The 26,597-nt window shown below is 54.2% G+C and overlaps 6 protein-coding genes across 6 annotated transcripts; 5 read left to right on the top strand and 1 right to left on the bottom strand.

Moving 5' to 3' along the window:
• Positions 1-343: 343 nt before the first annotated feature.
• Positions 344-2,206, top strand: Rad30 (putative Rad30, DNA polymerase eta; the record flags this gene model as incomplete). The annotated part of the gene is made up of 6 exons (XM_040915338.1): positions 344-701; positions 778-966; positions 1,108-1,201; positions 1,282-1,548; positions 1,619-1,873; positions 1,928-2,206. Coding segments are annotated over exons 1-6 (1,305 nt in total), but the record flags the coding sequence as incomplete, so codon positions are not given.
• Positions 2,207-6,949: 4,743 nt separating this feature from the next.
• Positions 6,950-8,946, top strand: Hkr1. Its single transcript, XM_040915107.1, has 5 exons — positions 6,950-7,355; positions 7,508-7,570; positions 7,649-7,724; positions 7,791-7,842; positions 7,909-8,946. The coding sequence occupies exons 1-5, from the start codon at positions 7,191-7,193 to the stop codon at positions 8,552-8,554; spliced, it is 1,002 nt and encodes a 333-aa protein (XP_040771103.1). The 5' UTR covers positions 6,950-7,190; the 3' UTR covers positions 8,555-8,946.
• On the top strand, positions 8,932-9,857 carry M406DRAFT_358682 (uncharacterized protein). Its single transcript, XM_040923974.1, has one exon. The coding sequence runs from the start codon at positions 9,135-9,137 to the stop codon at positions 9,471-9,473; it is 339 nt and encodes a 112-aa protein (XP_040770996.1). The 5' UTR covers positions 8,932-9,134; the 3' UTR covers positions 9,474-9,857.
• A 2,797-nt stretch (positions 9,858-12,654) lies between these two features.
• Positions 12,655-16,686, top strand: Nmd5 (putative Nmd5, karyopherin, a carrier protein; the record flags this gene model as incomplete). Its single annotated transcript, XM_040924929.1, has 10 exons — positions 12,655-12,744; positions 12,993-13,071; positions 13,190-13,656; positions 13,748-13,932; positions 14,003-15,186; positions 15,282-15,916; positions 15,979-16,021; positions 16,081-16,253; positions 16,319-16,445; positions 16,511-16,686. 10 exons carry the CDS (start codon positions 12,655-12,657, stop codon positions 16,684-16,686), a joined length of 3,159 nt encoding a protein of 1,052 aa, XP_040770995.1.
• Positions 16,687-18,170: 1,484 nt separating this feature from the next.
• On the top strand, positions 18,171-19,875 carry Ins1 (putative Ins1, inosine 5'-monophosphate-specific 5'-nucleotidase; the record flags this gene model as incomplete). Its single annotated transcript, XM_040921895.1, has 4 exons — positions 18,171-18,195; positions 18,256-18,291; positions 18,499-19,492; positions 19,605-19,875. The coding sequence occupies 4 exons, from the start codon at positions 18,171-18,173 to the stop codon at positions 19,873-19,875; spliced, it is 1,326 nt and encodes a 441-aa protein (XP_040770994.1).
• Positions 19,876-20,150: 275 nt separating this feature from the next.
• M406DRAFT_358679 (uncharacterized protein) lies at positions 20,151-22,849 on the bottom strand. The gene is made up of 2 exons (XM_040923972.1): positions 21,719-22,849; positions 20,151-21,620 (listed from the first exon to the last, which is right to left on the bottom strand). The coding sequence occupies exons 1-2, from the start codon at positions 22,372-22,374 to the stop codon at positions 20,513-20,515; spliced, it is 1,764 nt and encodes a 587-aa protein (XP_040770993.1). The 5' UTR covers positions 22,375-22,849; the 3' UTR covers positions 20,151-20,512.
• Positions 22,850-26,597: the final 3,748 nt, after the last annotated feature.

Raw genomic sequence — 26,597 nt, 5'->3', positions numbered from 1 at the left:
ATCAATTGAGCAGAGACAGTACATCGCCAGGGTTCATCCCATTGAAAACTGAGGTATCGTGATGGAGGTGAGCTAGTAATTTGGGCGCATCTGCTCCTTGAGAGCAGTGGTTAGTCACAATGTGATGGATCGTGGATAAGAGGAGAGGTTGATTGAGGTAGTTAGTGTCATGTATGCTTGACCAAATTGAGTTGATACCCATGTGGTTCGTTGCACTCACTACCAGCGGGATATGACCGGGCAAGTGCACATCTGTTAACACCACTAACGCCGCCCTTTACCAAAATGCAGGGTTAATCCCCTGCACGCCCGTCGTGAACGTCCTCGATCCCAACGGAACGACCTCGACCAAACGCCACTTGCGTCTTGAGATCCTGAGGCGCTGCAGAGCTTGTCCGATGTCTTTCGTCTCAGCTTGACCCGTCATGCGTTCTCGTAATATCGGCATGAGACCCTGAATCAATCACATCACCTGGCGCCATGTCGTCCCCGCCGCCAAGCTTCAGGCAGTCGTCCCCGGCTGGAGCTCCTGGACGCCAGAGATCCAAGTTCACGTATCGCAACTTTGCTCATTTGGCATCCTATTCGACATCATGCCCTCTCCGAGTCGTGGCCCATATCGACCTGGATGCCTTCTATGCGCAGTGTGAGATGCGGCGCTTGGACCTTCCCGACGACCAACCCCTAGCTGTGCAGCAGTGGTACGGTGGCTCCCTCCCTCTTCTTCAAAAGACTTTCGATACAAGAAGGAAAGGACTGTTCTGACATACGCGCCAGGCAAGGCTTGATTGCCGTCAACTATCCTGCCAGGGACAAGGGCGTTGGACGATTTCATGACATTGGCGAGGCAAAGAAACTTTGCGAGAACCTCATCTGTCAGCATGTCGCTACGTGGCGGGAAGGTGAGGAGAACTGGGCGTACCGAGACGACCCCGTGGTGAACACTGACAAGGTGTCACTCGATCCGTGAGCACCGCCCTCCCAGCTTTTACTTTTAACTCTTTTCTTTCTTCTTCTTTTTCTCTCTCTCTCTCTCTTTTTCTCTTTCTCTGTGGGGAGACCCAACCAGCAATGAAGCCACATGATGTTGATGCTTCAATACTGTAGTTACCGGATGCAGTCGAGGAACATCCTGGCCGTCATCAAGGAGTCACTTCCGGCAGATCTCCAAAAGGTGGAAAAAGCTTCCATCGACGAAGTGGCGAGTGCTAATGCCCGGTCACCAGACTTCTCCTCCCTGGCCCTGAGAGATGGATCGTTCTAACCACCATATTTTCATAGTTCCTCGATCTATCTGCTCAAGTCCAATCTATCATGACCACGCGGTTTCCAGAGCTCAACCGCCCGCCACCCTACGATGATCCTACTGAGAAACTCCCCGTGCCATCCATCACGGCACTGGACTGGAAGGCTGACGCTCTTGTGGACCTGGATGACACAGAGACCGAGACTGACGACCCAGATTGGGACGACGTGGCAATTCTGATCGGGTCAGAAATTGTAAGGGGCGTCAGGGAGGCCATCCGTGACAGGTTGAACTTCACATGCGTAAGCAGTAGCCTCTACTTAGGTTGCAGTGTAAGACTTTGAACATCAGCTGACTGGCTTCGTGGTGCAGTCGGCGGGTGTCGCCCAGAACAAGATGCTTTCGAAATTGGGCTCTGGCTCCAAGAAGCCCAATGGCCAGACAGTCGTCCGAAATCGCGCCATCGCTCACTTCTTGTCGGGCTTCAAGTTCACCAAGATACGTAATTTGGGCGGCAAGTTGGGCGACCAAGTCGCGCAAACATTCGGTACCGACGCCGTCAGTGAGCTGCTATTGATACCTATCGAGCAGCTCAAGCTGAAGTTGGGAGACGACACGGGAAGTTGGGTATACAATACCATCAGGGGCATCGACCAGTCGGAGGTTAACTCCCGAGTCCAGATCAAGTCAATGTTGTCGGCCAAATCATTCCGACCAAGCATCAACAGCACCGAGCAGGCCATCAAATGGCTTCGCATCTTCGTGGGTGACATTTTCTCCCGCCTCGTCGAAGAGGGTGTCCTCGAGAACAAAAGACGTCCTCGGACCATTAACCTTCACCATCGACAGGGAGGTCAGACCAAATCCAGACAGAGCCCAATCCCCCAGGGAAAACCAATCGACAAGGAGATGCTGCTCGGACTCGGAAAGAATTTGCTAAACCAGATTGTCCTGGAGGGCAAAGTATGGCCCTGCGCAAATCTGTCGCTCAGCGTGGGTGGTTTTGATGAGGGGGTCACCGGGAACATGGGCATCGGCGCGTTTCTTGTCAAGGGAGAAGAGGCCCAGGCTCTGAAGAGGGCTTCTCGAGAGGCCCCTGAGGAGTTGTCACCAGACCCCCATCGCCACTTCCATCACCACCCCTCGGGCAAGCAAAAGAAATCGGACAAAACGCCTGGCATCCAACAATTCTTCTTGAAACAGCCCGACAAGTTTGCAGGCGGCGACACGTCGTCTCTGAATACGGGCAACGGAGAGGTCGAAGGCAGTGAAACGTCGCACGGTCACGACAGCAATCCTATCTCGGGGCGGCAATCTGCATCTGCAGGAAATGATGCGAGGGAGGGACTCGACCGTGACCGCCAGATGCAGCTTCCAATCACGGCTTACACGTGTGAGCGCTGCAGGCAGGGCTTTCAGGCCGCCGAGGAATTCCAGTGTCATCAGGACGAGCACCTTGCCAGAGATCTCCAGGAGGAAGAACGTGGCAGTCGAGCATTTGTTGGCCACGGCGCTGCGTCTGCAGCTGCACCATCCGCCTCGTCATCATCCTCAGCTCGCAACAACAACACCCGCACGGGAACACTAGGTGTAGCGGCCAGACGGCCCACCAACAAGAGCAAGGAAAAGATGGAGAACGGGCAGAGCAAGTTGAAGTTTGGATGACCGGACCTCACACCATTGAAAACAAGGGGCCCCCCACTCTGTTCTGACGCCCAATAAGACGGAGCAGAAGGCCGCTTCTCGTCAGCGTATAATCTAGCATGCTCTGCGAGCCCTTCGGGGATGATGGAGGCGGGATAGTCCACGCCTCAAGGCTTGTGGCCATCCTTCAGGGGAATCCATCTGCCGGGGAAAGGTACAGCAGGATGAGGTTTACAGTCCCGTTCTACTGCAGCAGAGCCAGCGGTGACCGAAGAACATCGGGTCCTTGTCCGATGGAGCCTCACGTTTGAGTCTGAATGAAAAGGAACGCAACCTCGACCGCTGCTCCGACCCAATACCCACCAGCATGTTGCACTATCCAGCCAGAAATGTAGCGAGGCGGAAGATCAGTCTTGGCCCTCGACTCGCTTGTTCCGGGGCCCTGATTGCTGACCACGCGCGCGCACGCGCGCACACACACCTCGGTCAGAATGATGCATCTACATCTAGCCCAAGTCGTGAAATGCGTCCGCCCTTGGTTTGGAGACGGCGGGCGAGGGGGGCGAGGCACGGTACCTGCAAGGGCGAGGTTGGATCGACCCTCACACATGCCGCCCTGCCTATCAACCAGGGAGACAATTGACGGCATTCACACGAGTACGTATAGAGCAGAGTCGATATTATCCAGCCAAAACAACATTGAATACATACTACTACCACAATTACAGAATATCCTGTGGTGCCAAGTCACAGGGTCTCGCAACACATTCGTTCCCATCGTGAAGCCCCTTTATTTTAATATGGTTCCGACTCTGCCGTCACCACGCGGGTACGACAATTATCTTGTTCTCGCTACAACGTGCCTCATCAGGTGAAGGTTGTCTAGTCCACATGCAAAGTACCGTACGTACCCATGTACTATGCAACTATGTATCAATATCTATGGTGTGGTCGAGATGCTTATTGGACAATACCAGGGCGCCTTGGACCCATAATCCCTGTTCCCGCCCAACGTCAGGCTCCAGCGCATTGGAGCCCAACAGCCTCAGGCCGAAAATGGAAAGAAAGAAAAAAACAGGAAGGAAAAAAGACCCCACACACAAGGAATTTTACATCATCTCAGTGGGCAGACCAAGAGGGCAGCACCCTCGTGCTCTGCTCTGATTTGCCTCCTAAATATCAGCGCCGTTGCTATCGTGTCGGTAGGGCCTGGGTGGTCTGGTTTTGGACCACAGGCATCGTCGCAAATGTCGGTCGATATGCAGACATGGAGATGACTGCTGCATACGAGCTTGCCACTGGGCGATAACTCGGCGATAACAGCGACGTGTGGTGGATGGATCGGTGGATGGACCAAGAATCAGGAATTTGAACGAGCGCACTCCTCTCCCCCCGCTCGCCAACCCTGATGATGATCTTCGTCCTTGTGATGCAGTCAGTGTAGGGGACACTGGGAGTACCACCAAAAAATAGTACGTAAGATTGCGCGGCGTGATGCTCGGCAGCCTCGCCACCAGGAGCAGCCATGTCGGTAGGGTAGCAATGGCGCCTCGTGCGAAGCTAAGTCAAACACTGCACACACACATAAAACAAAGAAGATGTGGTGACGGTCATGGGGCAGCCCAGCTCGCGAGACTTGTGTGAGTGAGTGAACAAGTGAATGGTTCAAAACATCATTTGTTGACGGCCCACAACATTGGTGTACAACAGAGGTGGTGGAATCAATCCGCTGGCGTGGCTGGAGGGGGGGGGGGGGGTTCCAATAACTAAGTACTATGTGTGTTGCGGTTCCGCTCTCCGCAATCAGCCGGCCTCGCTCTCTCCACGAGCCAGTATGCCTGGCAAAGCTAACGCCCAAAAGGATCACCGACTTTAATGCGGCTGCAAGCCTCGGCTGCGGGCGGTCGCGGGCTGCTTACGAGCGGAAGCTTCTGTGTTTCTATTTTATAATCCATTGCTGCTGACGATAGACCAGGTAGGCTTTGGTAAGAGAAGAAGAAAGGAAGGAAAAAAAATCCGGGCCGACGGGCATGGCGAGCTGGGGATCTTCGTCTCACCGCCGGGCTAAGCCTGCTGCAACTCTCTCATCGTCTGGCGGTGGTATGGCCTTGCATGGGCATCTATTCGCCCATTCCATGCTTCTCTTGCTGACGAAAGAAGAGTGTACAGACATGAAAAGTCGGGGCCTCATAGAGATGGTACCTCACCGGAAGTACCGACTGGCTGGGTTATGTTGACCCAAAGATATGTTGACGAGTGTCTCGGGACGTGAGTAAAGGAGGGACAACAAGCGAGCGACCACGGAGGATGTGGTCCTGCCCAGGAACATGGAGGCAGGTTATTGCTCAGTTGGACACAATATCGCCCAAGGTTGTCATCCTTCTTACTATCACCATCATCATCACTGTAGTTATCAATATTCATATGAATTTATCGTCATCATAAATCAAGAACAACAAACAACATCGACAATCAACAAGGACATGATCAACAGACAGCTTCCTGAACCTGCAAAAGGCGACAGATTTAGTAGTCCCTTAGCATGAGTGCATTTCGATGCTGTCGTTGCAACGCTTGTTTTAGGTACACTTCAGGACCCCAAAACTAATGGGCGAAAGTCCTGTACTAGGCTTCCTCACCATGTAAGTATAAGTAGGTACATTCAAAGAAGGGGGGGGGTGGTACCGCTTGGCCGACCAACCAGGTTCTCCCACGCAAGCGGTGATCTCCCGCTGGCTCACCGGGAACCTTGTTTGGACCTTGTTCTGGTTGCAAGTGTCAGTTGTACCTTTACTACAGTACTGGGTAGGTACTTACTATAGTACTTAATGGTAGGGGCAGGGCATGGCCAGAACCTTTTCGGTCCTGTATTACGATATGGTGGGTGTGGTGCGGTACTGTGGTACATCCTGTGGTACGTGCCACACACATACTTGTACTGGTAGTAGGCGACACCCACCTCTCTGTGGCTCACACGCACGCTCATGCTCCCTCTCGGAAGGCATGTCCAGTCGATGACCCAGTCTCATGCTGACCATGACACCGGCCTGCAGTGCGCAGCCCTTTTTCGTCCTCCGAAGCGGTGGGGAAAAGAGGCTGGTTGTCCAGTCACGAGCTGTCTTGCGCGAGCTGAGGCAGTCTCGGAGACTTGAGGGAGGAAAGAATCAACTCAGCTGCAGCTTGTTGCATGACATGCCGGTGAGATGTTCGCCCCCCCCCCCCAACCTCCTCTGTTCTCTCTCTCTCTCTCTCTCACTCTTCCCCACGTGCGTTGCCTGACGTGGAGAGAGAGAGAGAGGCCAGCCCCAGGGAAATCCGACAGCGACCCAATCTTTTGAGGACACCCAAGAATGTCGTCAAGCTGCCTGACAAGCCCGGGAAGCCCCTGTTCCCGTTGCATCGGTAGACTCCCTAATCCTGCAGCTCAGGGGAGATCTATGGCGCTCTGTCAGGCTGTTTAGCCTGGCCTTGTGTGGCCCGTGGGTCCAATGGAAAGCCCTTCAGCCAACGGTAGGCCCAGGATGAGGTCCAGCAGGCCCTTGTTTTTCCAACTAGTGACCTGCCAACCACACGCTGGGATGTATGGGGACTGTATGGAAACAGGCCACTACTTGCTTACTGTGCCAGTGTCTCTGGAGGTTGTGGTATTGTCCCCTCAATGTACCCTCGTTCCCTTTGCCCTGTGTGGCCGCCTAGTCTTGCCTCTCTCTGGGTGTTTTTCTTTCTTTTTTTTTTTCGTCTTCCACAGAGGGCCATAAGCCCTATTGAAGAACTCTGAGCTGGGAAGGATCCACCACGTAGCAGCAGCAAGCGCAGGCCGCCTATCCTGTCGCCTGTGCCTTCCTGAGAAGGGGGGGGGGGGAGATTCACTAACTCTGGGTCTGAGAGTCACTCGCTCCTTTCTAGCAGCTAGTGGTCGAAGGTCTCGCCCCCCCCCCCGGTTCTCTCTCAACCCACCTCCCCCCACCGCTGTTCCTTCTTCAACTGGCTTCCCCCCATTCTCTTTCCCCCTCCCCAACCGACCACATTGTTTCTCTTCACAACCTCCCAAAAAGCCTACTCGTCCTAGACACCTCGACATTCAGACAATTATCCCTTGTCTTTCCTCTTCCCTCCCCAAGTGCCAGCTGTTTGTTCTTCCCTATTGCACTTCGTGGCTTCTTTCGTGTCAATCTGTTTCTAGAGTTGAACAGGAAATCCCTCGATCCCTCTCGTTCTCAACTCACACCCCCGTTAGACAGGACGATCTGCACTTTTAGTAGTTTTTTTTTCTTCCCTTACCACCCCTAACCTGCACACGATGTCCTCAAGAAGAGATGGCGGCGCATCAAGCGCGGCGCAGGCCTCAGCGCCACGACAAAACGAATATTTCGTACCTCGCGATGGAATAGACCGCGAGGTTATCACCGCCGACATTTGCCGCTATCTTGGCAACGACGCGCTCGTCCGACCTGGAAACTATACTGTATGCCTTTGCCCTCCCGCCCCTCTTGTTGCTGCCTGATTGTTGGCGCGCGCTCTTTTCGTCACAACACCGAGGAGAGGAGAACCCCCCCCCCCCCGGCCCTTTGCACTTTAAAGATAATCACACATATTGATGTCGCCTCTTCTTCACAGGACCCAACTACCGGCCAGATGATGCAGGGCTATCGTGTCACTGCTTATCGAGCTCTGACTACCGTACGTGCTACCTGTGTTTCGTCCTCCTTCCCGATGCGCCCGACGAAGCTAAAAGTATAAACTTGTCATGCCCTACAGGCTATGATCCAGGATCTGAAGAACGACTCCGCTCGCTGGGAGCAGGAGAGGAGGAGTCACTCTGGCGGTAGTGGAGGTATAACCACCTCAAGCGATCTCTCTTGTTTTCTTATGAGAAGCACACTCTCTAACACCCCGACAGCGAGATACAGCGACTCGTCCAGTCGCTTCAACAGCACAACAACCCCTGCACAGTATGAATCTCCTGCATATTCCTACCCTGTCGGCTCAAGCCGTGATTCTTATGACCTTGTGCCCAGGTACCCTGGAAACGATGCTCCCGGATACAGTGGCGCTGGAGCGGGACCAGGAGGAGCGGGCTTCCCATATGACAACCGACAGGCCCCATATGGCAACCCTCAGTACGCTACAGGACAGGCCTTTACATCCCAGGCACCGGACAGCAGGTATAACGCACAATCGGGACAGGGCGCCTATACGCAAGGTCCTTATGGCGCCACCGTATACAGCTCGGAGGGAGGCGGCCCTCCGTACCTCGACGTGGGCGCGCACCAGACAAGCCGGTCTGGTCGCCCGTACCCGGACTCCAGGATGTCTGCCTCTGCCTACCAACCCCAGTCCCAAGGCGCTGGGTATTATGGCCAAGGCCAGTACCAAGGTGGCCACCCTGCACAGCCGCTAGACACCGTGTACGGCCGTGGGAACACTTACGCGACCACCCAGCAGGACTACAACTCCTCAGGCCCGCCGGTTTACCAGTATGACCCCCAGCCCCAGTACGATCCTGCGAGCCAGAACCCCCTCCCTCGTGCGACCACTTCCTCTCCCACCAGTACACCAGCTCAGACAGGAAACAGTGGAACCTCTCATTCCCACCGCCACCGGGATCGCGACACCCGCGACGGCAGCTACAGCAAGTCCGACAGGCATCGCCGGGCTCAGTAATCCCCCCCGTTACTCTTACGTTGGGGCAGTGATGATGAGCCGCACGGCGTGGACCGGATCTTGTGAGTGAGTGAGGGTAGCACCGGCCTCCCTTGTTTGATCTGGACCCCTCCTGCTTTTTTCTTTCGGAATGGCGTTTGCGCTGCTTTCTGCTTTTACCGCCCGGATAACGCCCTGGTTGAGAGGTTCTTGAAGAGAAGAAAAAAAGAAGAAAGAAGAAATCTCTTCAAAGTTGCAAGTGTGCATCTCCCCCTCCCCCCCCCTTCTCTCACGAGCGACCGGATCTCCTGGACCTGTACAGCTTCGACTTCAATTTGGCGTGGCGCCCCGGCTCTCCTGGAGTTCACCTGGACTTTTGCCTCCTTTCCTTGGACCTGGAATTTTTTCGCATGGCCTCGGTTGTTTTTCTCGATCTGCATTCTGGTCGGGCGATGCGTCCCGTCGTGTTTCTTTGTTTATGATTTTGATGATGTCGCAGGCTCCTGCGGTGTTTCACTACGCTGGACCGAACCTTGATGAGGGACACAGAGAGAAGCACAAACCCCCAGGACCTTAACTGATATACGCCGCCGCCCATATAATGACTGAAACTACCTTTCTTCTGGCACGGTATCGTCACCGGCCAATGCCCCTCCTGTCTTGTCTTTTTCTTGTTGGCTTTGCCGCGTCATTCGGCTTGGGGAGAGGCCTTGTGCCTTCGTGCCAGGACTTCATGCGAGTCTGCGCTGACACAGTTCGGAGTTCGTTGGAAGGTGAGAGCTCTGTGCATACTCCAGAGGCCATGGCTACTATTGGCTGCTCCAACTCGCTCGGCATGGATCCTCTCAGCTTTGCCCATTTTCAACATGGGACATTTCTCGTGGCGTACCGAGGTCTTGTTCCCAAGGAGTTGACCACAGGCTTCGGATCCCAACTATAGACAACGGAGCAGTAAAATCGACTCCACCATGGCTGGACCCTTATTTGGATTGTTCTGGATGGTGTCTTGGACGACGATCTTTCAAAGAAGTGAAGCGATTTCAAGGATTTGGCTCACCATCCAGACCCTCTTTCCGTCTGCTGTTCGGAGATCTTGCAGAGACGCACAGCGTCCAGGCGATCTCCTTAACATGGGGCAGCTGAATGGCAAATTCGCCTCTCTTCCGCACCTGGCACCTCCCCAAGGCTCCCTTTCTTCCAGGACCAAAGACACAAACGTGTGATTGAAGGAGAAGAAAGTTTCTCTGATCTCGCGCTGGTAAGACTGGACAGCATGTCGGCCGCCTCGCTGAGGTACCGGGCCAGATCATCAATCGCAGTGTCTCCATGAAGGACTTGTACTCAGTCGTTGCCCAACGTTGCGGATCTCCCACCTTCTGAACCCCGTGGAACACGCTTGTCTCCTATCCTTGGGCTGCGCTCTGCTCCTGCAAAGATTTTGGACTTGTTTCTCTGCTTTCTTGGTCAACAACAGAGGTGTCAACCCCAGTTCCCGGGAGCCAGACACTTGATCTGATAGCAATGGTCTTCGAAAGAGTCGAATCTGCCTGTGCCTTGCACACACCTGTATCGGTGATTGTCAATCAACTCATAACCCAGGATCTGGACTACTGCAACAGGACTCAGGAGTTTTCGCAGCTGCACTGCGGATCCGTTTTCCTCGTGGCTGCTCAACCTCCCCCGCGGCGAGATGTGAACCAGAGCCTGGATTGGCACTGGTTGCATTGGCCCCCTAAAAGCCTGGACCTGGATCCATCCGAACGCGTATGTCTTGTTTTTTTTCCTGTTTTTATATTTCGGATTCGGTCGTTTGGTGTCTGAAGGCATCCACAGCCGTGGACTGGAGATTCGTTCTTTTTCTTTGACATTACCCCCGCGGGCGGATTGCTAACCTTAGGCATTCAGCATCTTTTAATCACAAATCAACCTATCGATAAGGCATGAAGATATCCAGCAAGGGGAGGGGCGTGCAATTTTGACTGCCAGATCTGGGCAGAGGATTGGTGTGTACATGATTAGAGGGAGAAAAGGCCGAGCAACTGGGTTTTGCATGGTAAAACTGGATGTGAACAAGCATGGTTCCTGCAGGGGTGTTGTGTGGATGATCATACTCTTTTCTTTAAAGGTTCACGTTACGGATTACGAGATCGTGCATGCAGGAGAGAGGCGAATCCTGGCGGCCGGATTCTTGGTTTTTTCTTTTCTTCGAAACGGTTTTGCCTTTTATTTGTATGATGGGCGTTGATTAATGCATGGTGGGCAGAGACTCACCGACTGAAATTGGACTTCGACTGTTGATGACAACAGAGTATGGATAGTGCCCATGCGATTCAATGTCTTCCTGCGTGTAGTGCTGTCTGGTTGTATCCATCTGCAGCAACCCACTTGACTCGCTTGAACACAACAATGAGCGTGGTTGTTATCAGCTGGTAACGTGACAAACGTGCATTTCTCACGGATTCCAGGAATAGACCGATGCTTGACTGGTGCATTGTTGTGGACTGGAGGGAACTTTGTCTGTATGATCATAGAAATGTGAAGGGAGACGGAGGCAGCAAGGGGCTAAGGTCAGACTGGGCCAGCACACGCACGGAGGGCGCTTCCGCGTCTACAAATTAGACAGGAACGGAAGCCTACCTTGGGCAGCAAGAGAAGGCATACTGTCAAGTACCAACCAGGAGGTGCGGCAAATAGGAGGCGCGCGCTCCTGCGAGGGGTGTGTGTGTGTGTGTGTGTGTGTGTGTGTAGCGGAGGAGTCCGCTTTGGCCACCTGTCTCTGACCGTTCCTAGGATTGGCCGCATAGCCTGAGGCCCGTCTGGCGTATACAAGACATGAGAAGCATCCTGTATGTCTGACGTGACAGATCGGCTGAGTGCATCTGCGTCTGTGGTGGTGAGGCGTTGAGCGATGGGTGGGCGTACCTTAGCAGGTGGCCTACTTTATTAATCCTAGTCGATGAACAGGGGCCGCTGAAGGCGGGATTGTAGATCTTGCTTCTTTCCATGTTGTTTCCTTCTATATTGTCAATGATGACTGGAAGAGAGAGATGGAGACAGAGAGAAGATGGATCGTTGCAAAATACTAGTAATGTATTAAGTAGAGCGGCCTCGTAAGGAGGGAGCATAACGCATAATCTTGGATTGAGCTAGTTCAAGGTTTGAAAGGTGAATGGGTTTTTTTGTTGTGTAGTATGACACCCCTGTGAGCACAGGGGCAAGGTAGAAGAAAAAAAAATAAACAACAACAAGAGAGACGACGCCTGGAACACCTCCTCCCAATTGCATCCTTCTCTAGCTGCTCTGAAATGTAATCAAATATCTTCCCGCTAGATGCGATTAAGCAGGCCGCCGTCGAGACAGAAGAACCACGCAGGCTAATTACTGTTGGTCGTAGCTAGGATAATATGAGGAGGTGCTACTTTTTTCTGTTCTTTCCACGATCGACAAGTCTTGTCCAACAGTTAAAATTCTAGGCACTTCCTCCCATCCAATCCAGCTCCCAAATCCTGACAGAGACCTAGTACAGTAAATCACTCGCTAGCTGGGGTACCTGACCCGCCGCCTCCAACACCGCATCATCCGCGGTACCCTGAACTAACAAATACAAAGACAATCCCCATCATTGGCTGGGTGTAACTGTAGTGGGGGTAGGGTCCCTGAAAAAGAGCCTCCTAGGGCCTAAACTCGCTTTCTTGTAGGGGGGGTAACACACGTACAGAGAGAGAGTGAGTGGGTGAGGAAGTCGCAGTGGGAAGGTAGTGCAAGGAGAGGGGGAACCACCCAGCCAGAACGCCAGGCACGCCCAGCCACGGCGGGGCTCAAGCTATTTTTTTTGTAGGCCACCGCAAGCCCAATTAGAGGGGACCACCAGATGCCACTCCATCACGTCCAAACCCAAATCCTACTTTCTTGATACCAACATCCGCCCAAAGGCCGCACACGCACAATCTTCAGCGAACGACCGGAACACCTACGCACAAATCCCCTTGATATCTCCAGACATCCGGTCATTGCCATTCTGCAACAAAAATTCTTTCCCCCTCTCTGCACGGCTTTCGACGTACTCGTTCGCTCGCCACTGCCTATTGCTGCATGTCTACGCCCCACGCTTGGTTTTGAAGATGGATGCCGCTGCAATTAGAAATTGCATCGTCGCGACTCTTGACGCAGACGCCAACGTCCGCAAGAGGGCCGAGTTGCAGCTCAAACAGGTACGCAACCCCCCCCGAGCCCACTGCCGCCCCCGTCCATCTCTTGTCCCTCCCCGGCCTCCTTGCCCATGACCACATTGGAAGTTCTTGGCTCCCATCTCCCTCTTGCCCCCTTCCCCCCTCGCGTCCTGGCATCCGTCTCCCGTCTCCTACCGCTTCTTCGTCCCTCCAGCAGCCCCTCCCTTTTCCCGGCGCACCGATAGCTAACTCCACCCCGCCTTGTGTGTGTGCGTGCGCGCGGCATGTAGGCAGAGGAACACAATGGCTTTCTCGACGCCCTCCTTCAGATCCTGCAGTCAGAGCAGGAACAGAACATCCGCCTTTCCAGTACGTGCTACACCTCCGGCGCACTTCTTTCGAGACGCGTCCCTGAACCACCCACCTCAACCAACCCGTTCGCATCGCCGTGTACACTTCATAATACTAGTACTGACGTGTATCTCAGCCGTTATCTACCTCAAGAACCGCGTCAACCGGGCATGGGCAGGCACAGATCACTTCCCCAACGAGACCCCGATACCAGAAGACGAGAAGGCGAGAGTCCGCGACCGTTTACTCCCAATCCTGGCCTCCTCGCAAGGCCTGATCCGCCCGCAACTCATCCCCATCTTGCAGAGAATCCTGCACTGGGACTTCCCTGACAAGTGGCCTACTTTTATGGACTTTACCATCCAGCTGTTGAACACGAATGATGCGCCTTCCGTCCTCGCCGGTCTGCAGTGCCTGCTGGCCATCTGCCGGGCCTACCGTTTCAAGGCCAGCGATGGTGACAACAAGGCTCACTTCGACAAGATCGTCGAGGCCAGCTTCCCTCGCCTGCTGGCCATCTCGACCGAACTGGTGTCGCAGGAGAGCGAGGAGGCCGGAGAAATGCTTCACATTGCTCTCAAAGCATACAAGCACGCAACATGGGTCAGCAGTTTCTCTCTTCTCTCTCCCCCTCTATATATACCTATCCTCGTCGCATCTGAAAGAAGAACTTGGACTGACTTGATGAGTATAGCTCGACCTGGCTGCCTTCCTCCGTGAACAGCAAAACACCATCGGCTGGTGTACCGTCTTCCTTCAAACCGTTTCTAAAGCCCCTCCTGCCATCGCTATGGGAGACGACCCCGTCGAGCGCGAGCGGCATCACTGGTGGAAGGCAAAGAAATGGGCATACTTCAATCTCAACCGTCTATACATCAGGTGGGCATATTATTGTTCCTTTCTTCTCTCGTTACAAGGTCGCGAATAGAGGGCTGACCCGTGACAATAGGCATGGAAACCCACATGCAATCACCAAGGATGATGCGGACCAGATGGCCTTTGCCAACTTTTTTGCTGCCAACATTGCGCCTGAGATCCTCAAGCACTACCTACAGGAGATCGAGAAGTGGGTTAGCAAGACCTCATGGTTGAGCAGGCCGTGTTTGTCCTACTCGATCGTTTTCATGGATGAATGCGTGCGCCCTAAGGAAATGTGGGCGCATCTGAGGCCGCACCTGACAAATCTGGTCACCCACTTTATCTTCCCTGTACTCTGTCTGTCTCAAGAAGACCTCGAGAAATTTGAGGACGAGCCCGAGGAGTACCTCCACCGAAAGCTCAACTTCTACGAAGAGGTCTCGGCCCCCGATGTCTCGGCCACAAACTTCCTCGTGACCCTGACCAAGAACCGCCGGAAGCAAACGTTCGAGCTGCTGTCGTTTGTGAACAGCGTCGTCAGCACCTACGAGACGGCAGAGCCGGACAAGAAGGACCACATCTCCAAGGAAGGTGCCCTGCGCATGATCGGTACCCTCGCTCCTGTCCTCCTGAGCAAGAAATCGCCGATTGCGGACCAGGTCGAGTACTTCCTCGTGCGATACGTTTTCCCCGACTTCACCAGCCCCCAGGGGTATCTACGCGCGCGGGCCTGCGACACCATCGAGAAGTTTGAGCAGCTGGACTTCAAGGACCAGAACCACCTGCTCACCATCTACCGGAACATTCTAGACTGCATGGCTGATCCGGCCTTGCCTGTTCGTGTGACTGCGGCCCTCGCACTGCAGCCTCTGATCCGACATGACATTATCCGCACGAGCATGCAGACCTCCATCCCCACAATCATGCAGCAGCTGCTTAAGCTCGCCAACGAGGCTGATATTGACGCTCTGGCCAACGTGATGGAGGACTTCGTCGAGGTATTTGCCACCGAGCTCACCCCGTTCGCGGTGGCTCTCAGTGAGCAGCTGCGTGACACGTACCTCAGGATCGTCAACGAGCTGCTCGAGCGGAACAACAACCGGGACGAGGACGACTTCAGCGATTTCCTGGACGACAAGAGTATAACAGCGCTCGGTGTCCTGCAGACGATCGGCACCCTGATCCTCACCCTCGAGAGCACACCTGATGTTCTCTTGCACATCGAAGCGGTTCTCATGCCTGTCGTCCAGATCACCCTCGATCACAAGCTCTATGGTAAGCCCAATTCTGCGATGGAATCGAAAACAACCGCCCCCCCCCCCCCCTTCTTCTCTTCCCCGACATGTCATTCTGATGCTGATGTATTGCAGATTTGTATAACGAGGTGTTTGAGATCATTGATAGCTGCACTTTTGCTGCGAAGTCCATCTCCCCTACCATGTGGCAGGCCTTTGAGCTGATCCACCGCACCTTCAAGGCTGGCGCCGAGCTGTACTTGGAGGACATGCTGCCCGCGCTCGACAACTTCGTCCAATTTGGCGTTCCGCAGCTCATTCAGCACCCTGAATACGTCCAAGCCCTTTACTCCATGGTCTCTGATATGTTCTCGGACCCGAAGGTGGGCGGTATTGACCGAATCTGCGCGTGCAAGCTGTCGGAAGCCATGATGCTTAGCCTGCCAGGGCATATCGATAACTGCGTCTCGGGCTTTATCAGCATGGCCATGAACGTTCTCAGCGAGCCCGAGCAGAAGATGAAGTCGTACAAGATCCATCTGATGGAGATGGTCATCAACGCAATCTACTACAACCCGATACTGGCGCTCCAGGTGCTCGAATCCAACGGATGGACCAACAAGTTCTTCAGCATGTGGTTCGGCACCATGGACTCCTTCACACGGGTCCATGACAAGAAGCTCTGCATCGTTGCCATAGTGGCGCTGCTCGGCCTCAGTCCTGACCAGGTTCCCGTGAGCGTCTCGGTCGGCTGGCCGCGACTACTTACGGTAGGTGCCACGCAGCACACATCGTGCTCTTCTGTGGGGTCAAATCGCTGATGTCAATCTAGGGAATCACGTCACTCTTCAAAACACTGCCTACTGCAGTCAAGAGTAATTCACCCTACCCTGCCAACTTCACTGGTACATTCGATGCTGACTTAACTTTACAGACCGTGAAGATGCCATGAAGGACGACTACGGCCTCGACGCCAACTATACCTACGACGATGATGATGAGTGGGGCGATGATGATGCTGCGTGGACCGCAGAGGAGGAACCGGAAGAGGAGCCCACTGATGCCAAGGACGAGAGCTCCGCCTATCTGGAATTCTTAAACGAGGAGGTGAGTCACCAGTGCCAGCCATGTAACAAACCGTTATTGTCTATGATTTCTAACGTGAAAAGCAGGCTCAAAAGTTTGGCCAGGTTGAGGAGGTGCCGGTCTCGGATGACGAGCTCGGCGAGAACAGCGTGCTCCTCGAGTCTCCCTTGGACAAGCTCGAGCCATACCAAATTTTCCGGTCGTGCCTCATGAGTAGGTTTGCCCTCTGTACTTGTTAACGAGGGGAACAGTCCCAGATGCTGACATATGCGGATTAGGAATGCAACAAGAACAGCCCCAATTCTACACCAGCCTTTCGTCTCATCTCTCTGGGGAGGAGCAGAGCGTGATCCAGAACGTGGTTCAGCAGGCGGAAGCAAACCAAGTTATCGCACAACAAGCCGCCCAGCAGCTTGCCGCAGCCGCCCAACAGGCCAACGGCGGCGCTAGTTAGGAGAACCTGGGCCAATATTGTCGCAAAGGCTACAATGTATGGCGTGCTGCCACTACGGAAACACGAATCTAGCATGACGGGCACAGGACCGTCATCAGCGCTTGCACCGAATGGAAGGATGATGGTTTAGAAGATGGCGATCCCCCAGCCTGATCCGAGGCGGGAAAGGGATCTCCAGCTCAAATGCGATTCTTTTCGAGGCGGGAGGACGGAAGGCATCAAGTGATACCAAAGTATAGAGGAAGCGGACCCCGAGGAACAAAATGCTAGGCGAAAAAAAAGGCAATTCTCTTTTTGTGGGGTTCGACCTGTTGCGAAATACCGCGCCACCGCTGCGCATAGTACAATATGTAAGACACCTGGAGGATGCAGAAGGGGGGAAAGACTTGGTGTGTGGGCCCAACAGACACACTTCACATCTCCCCAGGACCTTGGCTTCATGCGATGGATATTATTTCTTCTTTCTTCATGAGGATCATGGCCGCGCACAATACCCCATCAGGGGCAAGTTCGGAGTAGTAGAGGGGCTGAAAAGGCGGCAGCAGCGGCGCAGGGGTTTCACATACTAGAGGGGGTGAACAATCATGGTCATATTATCTGTAGTCACATTTACATGATCTTTAAAGCCATGCTGTTGTGTCAGTTTACGCAGTAAGAAGAAAATACATGATGGAAGCATCTGATATTAAGTATTAGACCAGGACTGACTCTCTTCCTACTGCACAGGCAGACTGTACCGTGCTGCATTATAAGTATCTAGCGGGGGATGTGAAGGTGGCTGATGTGATTAGAGAGAAGAAAACTAACAGACAGTTTTCTTCGAGAGGGAGGGCATGAGGAGGTAAGGGAAGGTGCAGCAGACGTGACCAAAAACAATTGGCACCTGACCTTTTGTATCTAAGTGAGAAGGTGTTGACTGGAGAATATTTTGGGGAAAGAGGGAGGGAGGGGAACAAGAATCTCGCAGAAAAGGGTTCTCCGCCAGAGAAGAAAGTGTCCCTCGAGAGTTCGCCGGGTAAGATGGGAGGATGAACCCTGCCATGGTGTAACGCATCGTCACACAGTGTGATTAAATAAGCAATGACAGACGGTTCGAGTCACTATTGTCAGTTGTTGCTGCCTTTCAATGCTTTCAACTTCTGTTACCAGCCCTTGAATAAAAGCTTCATTTCCTCAGAGTACACGAGGCATCATCCAGATAAGACAGCCTGTTGTGAAAATAGCCATGTCCGCCAGAGTTCAATTGGCCTTGTCCCTAAGCTCTATGTGCTAAGAAGGCTCTTTGTCGCATGACCCAAAAGCATGACACGTCGCCCCGGACAACATCCACGTCCAGCACCACCATGTCTTAAGTTGGACAGCAGCTAATTATTTCTCTTCCTTCCTCCCAGCCCCTTCAAACCGAATACGAGTCCTTTTTTTTTCCATCCATGAGCAAATATATTGTGCATTAGAAACCATCCAAGAAGCCTCTTCTCATCATCATGACGACAAGGTACAGAGTGGAATGTGAGATGTGTCTCCTCTGACCCTGCGTCAGCTCAAGTCTGCTGACTTGTGGACCTATAGATGCCCTCAAAACGCACAGAAGGGACCAATTCATAGGTACAATAGCCATCAGATGTCCCTTTTCATTTGTCTCTCTTTTAGAATCGTTTGACACACGGCTTGTGTGGAAGAGGCTCTCCATAATCACAACCCCCAAATGACCCCCTAGCAGCTTCGCAGTACCTGACAACTACATCACAATAAAAAGATTGACATCTTCTTGCTAATGCTATGCCAAAAATATTCACTGACAGTCCTGTACAGAATGGATCAAGGGCCTTCTCGCCGTCCCCTTTGTCCTCCACTCCCAGCCGCACGGCATCTTCCAGTCCAATGGCCGTGACCTGTCCCTCGAGCACATGGCCGAGGAGGCCGCAAGGCGTTACGCTGAGATTATGCGCGACGTCGAGGTCATGATAGACGATCACATCGCCCTGCAAGCGCCGTCCGCCGCCACCACTGTCGTCAAACCACCACCCTCGAAGCTGAAGCTGTTGGTCCCGTCTGCCGGGCCCTTCTTCACACGTCTGCCGCTGGAGGCGGCGTTCAGGTATCAAGACCGCACGCGGCACATCAGCAGTCGGCGTTTTGTGAGCCCGAGTTTCAACGACGTACGGCTGATCCTGAACTCGGCCCAGGCCATGGCTGTCACGGCTTACAGCGGTCTCCGCCTCGCCACGTTCGATGGGGACGTCACACTCTACGAGGACGGGCAGAGCCTTGAGGCTGATAGCCCCCTCGTGCCACGCCTGCTAGACTTGCTGGGCCGGGGCGTGCGCGTCGGCATCGTCACCGCCGCCGGCTATACCACCGAAGACCGGTACCACGCACGCCTACACGGACTCCTCGATGCTCTCGCCGCCGCGGCCGCCGCCGAACAGATCCCGCCGTCCCTGGGTGCCAACCTGCTTGTCATGGGGGGCGAGGCCAACTACCTCTTCGCCTTCGATGCTGCCGCTCCGCCTTACTACCTCCGTCCCGTTCCGCGGCACGAGTGGTTAACCCCCGAGATGCAAGCCTGGAGCGAGGCCGACATCGCCGCCCTACTAGACGACGCCGAGGCCGCGCTGCGGGACTGTGTCCGCGTCCTACACCTGCCCGCAGCGGTCATGCGCAAGGATCGCGCCGTCGGCATCATTCCTGAGCCTGAGGGGGCGCGGATTCCGCGGGAGAGCCTGGAGGAGACGGTGCTCGTCGTGCAGAGGCTGCTCGAGAACAGTCTGGCGGGGAGAAGGAAGGAGGTGCCGTTCTGTGCCTTGTAAGTGTTGTTATTTGGACAATAAAGTGTGCCCTGATGTGTATACAATGTGTGTCAAATATGCTGCTGACTTTGAGCGCGTGATTTTTTTCTATTTTTTAAAAATCAATAGCAATGGAGGTCGCGATGTCTTTGTTGACATAGGCGATAAATCCTGGGGTGTGACGGTGTGCCAGCAGTATTTTGAGAGGCAGCAGCAGAAGCTACAACAGTCACCCATCGAGCCAATCGGACCAGAGAACACGCTTCACGTCGGCGATCAGTTCCTCAGCGCGGGCGCCAACGACTTCCGCGCCCGCAGCGTCGGCACCACGGCCTGGATTGCCAGTCCTGGCGAGACCGTCGAGCTTCTGGACGAGTTGGCCGCGCTGATGGACAAGTAAGTAGAAGTCACTGGTTCTGCCCTGCAGCGGAGAGCGAGGGTTGGGCCGTCAGGGGAACCTCCATAGACATATCGAGCTCCTGCTCTAGAGGCATAGATGAGATGAAACATGCTGTCCATTAAGGGTGGGGAAATTTGTAGAGATCAAGGTTGGCAAGTAGATTCTAATATACTCAATTGCTTGCTTACATGGACCAATATGCAATAGGATGGGTCGCGGCAGAATGAATATCTAGTACCAAAGCATCACGTCTGAGGCGCACGGGAGCCATGAATAGATGTAAAAATGTAAATTGTTCTGTCGCAAAAGCCCAATAAAAAGCCGTGCATGAAGGGGGTATTCGTCGTGTCATCTATTCTGATTTCAAAGAAGAAGAAAAAAAAAGGAAAAAAGGGGGTATTTTCAACGTGAATGGTCCAGTGCGCTCCCATGGCCTTTTCCGAAAGGCCAATCAGACCCTGAACTCCCATACTTTTTGTAAATGTCTTTTTCCTTCCAAAATGGCAATCTTGTCCTCATGATTGAGACGCTCTCATGGCGTTCCATCTCCGCTGATTGGGGATCTCCAAAACAAAATTTGGGCAGGACTAATAAAGTATGTACAGGAAAGCAAATGTAGGTCATCGGGCGCGCCTCTTTAGGCGACCCCAAAGGGCTTGCCAAAGTTGGAAGACGTGTTTTTCAGCTTCAAGGGGATGACTTCTTCCACCTCCTTGGCGGAGCCCGGCTCGTCGTCTTCCTCGTCATCCGAGTACTTGAGAACGGTCGGAGTGGCATCCTCACCATGGGCGGCCTTCTCGAGCTTGTCGTCCAGCCGCTTGAGAAAGAGCTCGTCCTTCGCAGGCATGTTGCGAAGTGTCAGTGGGCCCTTGAGCTCGGCATCCCCGTCGGAGGGCTCCAGGATGGCCGGGGCATGGTCATCGTCCACGCCCGTCGGGACAGGCTCGGCGGGTTCGCTAGACTCATCCCTGTATTCGTTCTCGTCAGAGCTCAGGGCGCCGTCTCCGCTCAGAAGTGTGGGTGTGTTCGATCCGCTGCTAACGACTGTGTTGGTAGCTCCGGTGTGGGCAATGGACAGCGAGATAGTCGGAGTATGACCAGCATTCATTGTGAGCCGCGAATGCGCGTCTGCCCTGAGGGCGCGGATGGACCGTGCTCTGGCCAGGGCCTTGGTGTCTTCTGGACGCTGAGGGGGCGACCCTCCGCTGCTAGGCGACTTGGAGCCTGAGCCTGAGCCCGAGCCCGAGGCCGACGGTGTGTCGGTGAAGGTCTCCTTCTTGACAAAGTTCTCCTTGAGGTGGATTCCCTCCAGGTCCTTGTGATACTCCTGCACGTCGATGACTTTGGACGGCCGTTCGAATTCCGCCGTCATGGCTGCTGCTGCTGCTGCTGCTGCTGCTGCTGCTGCTGCTGCTGTTGATGGAGATGATGCGTCCAGTGGATTGCCGTCGCGACCGATCAAGGGGTGTGAAAGGCCAATCTGACCCGTAGGGCTGAAGACGGCGGACATGCCAGACTGAGATGTGGGCGATCTGGGGTCGGAGGCAACCTTTTCGAGTTCCCTGAGTCGACTCTGCAGCTGCATAACCTGCGACTGCAACTCAAACTTGTCGGCCTCCCACTGGGCTCTCTGTCGGGCGTGGTCCTCGGCCAGCTCATCTATGATCTCCCTGTAGACCTCCTCGGCCCTGTCGCGACTTGCTTGTAGGTGTCTCCTCTCATCATCAAAGGCTTGCCTGATTTTCCTGCAGGAAGAACGTTAGCCGGGGGGGTCTTGCTGTGCACTGTCGCGTGGACGTAGGTGGCATATCGCTGGTCGCGTGTGCATGGGGAAGAAACTCACTCTAGCCTCCGGTAATCCTGCTCCATGGCTGCTGAAGACTGATGATCGGCAGCCATTACATAGTCGACGGTGGGATTCACACGCACAGCAGGGCGGCGTACAGTGATCAGGCCGGAACCGGTGCCTGAGATGGTGTCGACGGGGACCGAGACCTGTGGCGCGGGGCGACCCCTCAAGCTCGCGATATCAATGTCTATGTCCGTCTTCCTCTCCCCTGCGCCGTTTCGACTCCTGTGAGAAGGACCCCTGGTTGGGGACAGGCTTGAGGCACGCTGCTGTGGGTGCCGTTGGAATTGTAATTGGTACTGGGCGTGTGACGGAATAGGTGTTAGGTGCGGCGAGAGGAAACTCGTAGGTTGGGCTTGAGGAGGACCTGTACTGGTTGGGTTGCTGTTGTTTATGACAGGAGGAGGAGACCAAGTGTGGTTTTGAAATGCGTTTGGGTGGCTCGTCACGGAAGGGTGCGTCATAGGCTCGAAGTACTGGACGCCACCGGGTAGGCTCAAGGGAGAGATGACGGAGGAGGAGGATGGTAAGGACGGATGGCTGCAACCACCACCAGCAGTAGCAGCAGCAGCAAAGCCAGCCAGCGACAGGTGAAGGTCGGCGTCCATCGCACCTGATGGTAAGAAGGAGTCGGGCGGCAGCCTCGTCATAGTGGGCGTGTAAGACAAGCCGACGACACGCAGATTTTCGATCGAGAAGGGGACGACGACGGACGTGGTAAGGCGAGGAGGATTCGTACTGCCTTAGTTCGTCTTGCTGAGCAGTTCGAGTCAGGGTTTTGGTCGGGCTGGGAGGAAGACCCAGAGTTATTCGCAAAAAGAAGCGGAGCCAGGCGGGAAAAAGAGAAGTAGAGTGTGGTGGGCAGTATAGGTTAGGTAGGTAGAGAGGGGCGGTATGTGTATGTATGTATGTATGTATGTATGTATGTGTGAGTGTGTGAGTGTGTGTGTGTGCGCGCGCGTGTGTATTTTGTCTTCTTTTTCTTCTTGTTGTTTCTTTTTCGCGTGCTATTGACTAGTATAGCAAAATCAATCCTCGCGGGGGAATCATTCCGTCGACAATGGATCTCTCAATGGGCGAGAGATTGGGCGATGGTATCGCAGTGGATGTTGACGTGGATATCTGGTTGGTACCTTGCAGGAGGGGAAACGGGGCACAGATGCGGTGACATGGGGACGAGCCATCGACTTTTTATGTAGCGAAGAGGGGCGGGTCGAGCGAGGGAGGAGATTAGGAAAAAGGAACGAAAGATCGTGAGTTGTCACGCGGTGATTTGGTGGAGAGTGTCAGGCCGCGAGAGAGAGCGCAGCATTGAAGAGCACTGAAGAGTAAGGACGAATGGATCTTGTATGGGGCACGCACAACTCTTTCTCTCACACTCTTGGGGGGGGGGCGCACATGGACATGGGCATCGGCGCCGGGCAGATGCATGGGTAAGGGTATGCACACTAAGGGTACGGTGCCTAAGTTGTGCAGTAAGTTACAGTAAGTACAGTAGTCGGAAGGCGGTTCAGCTCCTCCCTGCCCCCCCCCCCCACCCCTTTCCTTCAGGCTCTTCTATGCTACCTCCAGCGCGCAGGTCCCACTTGCCTGTCGCCCACGCGGCCCTGTCCAGGGTTGTGCTCACGCCCCCCTCCTAACTGGCTGCACCTCTCCCCCCCAACCTAGCTGTCCCTTTTGGGCCACTCTCGTCCCTCCCTTCTTAACGCTGTCAGCAGTGAGTGTACTATAGTACCGCAGTACATCAGAGCCTAGCGGGTACTACTCAAGGGCGTGTCTCCAACAGGCCGCTGTAAGGGGAAGCGGCATGCCACTACTGCAGTAACTAGAACCGATCAAAAAAAATGGCCCAGTAACCACCGAGCAGCTGCCGCTGTCAGGGGGGGCCAATAAGGGTCTTTGGGCCCTGACGTACACAGCAAGTCGGCCAACCACAGGTGTCATGGGCGTTCCGAAATGACCCAGCCGCATACCCATTTGGAATGTGAGGGCTCAGGGTGTGTCAACCCCTGCCTGCGACATCCCTCTTCCGTCTATTGACTGCCCTTTTTTGGAACACAGGGCCCCCAAGGCGTTTTCTGACTCTTGATGTTTCAATTCATACGAACGGGGGAGCCCTTGTTGTTATGGCAGTCGAGTCGTGTTGTGCTTGCGTTTCAATTGTATGCTTCTTCTTCTTCTTCTTCGACGAGCGCAGGACATACTAATAGGCCCAACTATTATGGTAACCCACGGGCCTACTACGGCGGTATAGGGCTATCAACCATGTGCCGCACGCACAGTACTGTGTAATCCGGTAGCGGTTACCAGAGTTTCCAAGCATGGACCCCTCCCTCGCCTCAGAATCTCTTCGTCTTCACATGCCAGAGACAAGATGAAAAGAGAGCGAATGCTGGATCGAGACGGATCTCAGCATGGGGGTGCGAGATAACCCAGTGCCAGGAGCTGAACCATGCGTATCAAGGTTCACTCTAACTCCGAGGCGTTGAGGCTAGGAGAGAGAGAGAGAGACGTGGCAGTCGACTAGTCGTCTGGCTACGACGCGCTCTGAGTCCTGTGCTGCTGTAAGCCCTGACAAAACGGGAGGAAAAGATATGTCTAGTATACTATGGTTCCAAAAGAGATGGACGCGCAAAGGGGGGAAAAGGCTTTCAACGCCACTCGGACGGTTCCCGAATTTCCCTTCACTCCCACTCCCGGTTCGGCACTACTATGGAACTGTGCTAACGGCTGCTACATTCACTCCCGACCGTATAGGAGGCATGGCTGCTTATGTATGACTTACAGCAGGTACCGTGTATATTCTGGGCCTCACGGGCCCTCACCCACCTCTCTCCAGCTGCCAGGTGGCACGTCTCTTGTTCCTTGCAGGTCTCGATGCAACCCCCCTTCTCGAGAGCCCCCAGATTGATTGCCTTGATTAACGCTGATCGAGATCCAGAAAAAGAAACTTCAAGCCTGTCAAAAGTTCTTGTCACGGATATTACCATCTGCACACCGTCAAGGCAGGGAGGAGAATTAGGTTGTGCAATGTTACTCCGGACATTGCGAGGCGGCGCCCAAACAAGTTGCTGCTGGCGCTGCTGCCGGGATCCTGTCACCCTAGCTTTCTTCTCTCCCAGTAAGTGTTCCTTGTCTCTTGTGCTTCGGGCCTTGCAACCGGTAGATTGGTACCCCATTCAATCGGGCTTCAGCGGGGGCTTGGCCTTGGCCGGTGAGAGTTTGCCAGGGGCCAGCCCTACGCTTCAACCACGCTGGATGGATTATTGAGGCGGTCAGTCAGTCAATGAATGAACTCAATCACCCGTCGATCAACAACTGCCATCCCCCATGGGCCCTCATCTTTGACCAAGGCATTGCGTTTATCCGCTGGAAGCTGAAAACATCCTCCTCCTATTTGTTGTCTCTTTGGGGTCATTTCCAACAGCCGAAAACTTTCCACTTCATTCCTAAAAGTCGACCCCATCTGGGCGCCGATCCAAGACCATGATCAACCGTGAATCCCACGTGGTAGCAGTTGTCAGGGCGTCTTCTCTCCTCCCCCCCCCCCCGGCACAAACTCACCCGTTTCTTTTTCATATGTTCTTTAATCTTTTCCCCGCGTCTGACTGAGTTTCCCCCCCCCCCCCAGATACCCCGGCCTCGCTTGCGACCCAGGCCCGTAATGCCCTTTTAAGACGGATGGGCGGCCAAATTTCAGGGTCCCATACTTAGGCGCTCCAGTAGCCCCGGGGTAATGGTTTGCGGGGGGGAAGAGAATTGGGGGTCATGTGGTGCCCTTGGGAAATTCTTTTGAGGACTAGCCTCAACATCACGAGAGCCTCACGACGATTTCCATCGCGCAACATGTGGTGCGTCTTTTAGGCGGGGATGTGTTGCCCTTGCCCCCGCGTTCCCATTGACGCTACTTAAGCGCCTGTGCAATCCAAAAAAGAAGGAAAAAAAAAAGAAGCGTCGGGGTCTTTTGCTTCTTCTTGTCTGGCCTGGGATGTTCTGAAGCAAGCGCAACTGGTGATGGAGGGCCCTGTCAAGATCTGCAGGCCATGCAGGATCCCAATGCACTGCAGGCCATCCATATGTCCGGTGCATTGCATTGATCTTCTGTGGGAGGAGGGTGAGGCGGATTCAGCTCTCACGCACGCACTCACTAGCCTATGTTGCACACCTGAACATCCTGAAGTAGCAGCAATAGTAGTAATAGTAGGTGACTGGCTCACTGTACTGTGGCAATCTTTTCGAAAGAGGAAAAAAGAACCAAGAAAAAGGTCAGTTGGTTGAGTACCTTGACCGCCACAAAAAGCTTGGGATGTCCTGCCTGCCAAACCCCGGATGTTAACAGGTCGTCGTCTCGTGACGGTCACCTGTTGGCCCGTTCAGTTTCCACTTTGTCTCCAGTGCCGCAGCAGCCAGCATCGTGGGGTGACGGAGCACCGACCTGTGTGTGGTAAACCTCACAACAAGCACCGGAAATGCTTTGACCCGAGAAGCTCCATTGTCATCACTTCTCTCTTTTCTTTTTTTGCCCGTGCGTGCGGCGGGTTTACAACCTAATCCAATGGTGGTAGACGTTTGGTCCATTTCTTGAAAGGAATGGCCAGACCCGGAATCCGTTTCCGAGACCCTCCACAGCCCCGTCCCCGAGCACATTGCCTCTCGGTAGGTATTCTGGCTGTTTGCTTGCTAAGGTGTTTACTGAATGAGTGATGCTCGTGCAGAGGAAACTGGCGGGACTGTCAGGCATGCGGGTGAACCAATCTCAGCAGACCTGGTGGGGCCACCACTTTAGGAACTCAGCTCCCTACGCAGACCTTCATGGTTCGTGTCCTCATCGGATTCACCTACTCCTTCTTCACATGCAAGCCAGCTTTCACAT

The sequence above is a fragment of the Cryphonectria parasitica genome (assembly GCF_011745365.1).
Source record: "Cryphonectria parasitica EP155 unplaced genomic scaffold M406scaffold_11, whole genome shotgun sequence".
Classification (NCBI taxonomy): domain Eukaryota; kingdom Fungi; phylum Ascomycota; class Sordariomycetes; order Diaporthales; family Cryphonectriaceae; genus Cryphonectria; species Cryphonectria parasitica.
Note: the sequence above shows the minus strand (reverse complement) of the source record. Positions and strands in the feature narration are given on the sequence as shown.

Coding starts and splice junctions, on each gene's coding strand:
- Hkr1 (XM_040915107.1), top strand. CDS start 7,191: ATGTCCTCAAGAAGAGATGGCGGCGCATCAAGCGCGGCGCAGGCCTCA. Junction 7,356..7,507: donor TCCGACCTGGAAACTATACT/GTATGCCTTTGC, acceptor TCTTCTTCACAG/GACCCAACTACCGGCCAGAT. Junction 7,725..7,790: donor TCACTCTGGCGGTAGTGGAG/GTATAACCACCT, acceptor ACACCCCGACAG/CGAGATACAGCGACTCGTCC.
- M406DRAFT_358679 (XM_040923972.1), bottom strand. CDS start 22,374: ATGACGAGGCTGCCGCCCGACTCCTTCTTACCATCAGGTGCGATGGAC. Junction 21,621..21,718: donor CAGGATTACCGGAGGCTAGA/GTGAGTTTCTTC, acceptor TTCTTCCTGCAG/GAAAATCAGGCAAGCCTTTG.
- M406DRAFT_358682 (XM_040923974.1), top strand. CDS start 9,135: ATGACTGAAACTACCTTTCTTCTGGCACGGTATCGTCACCGGCCAATG.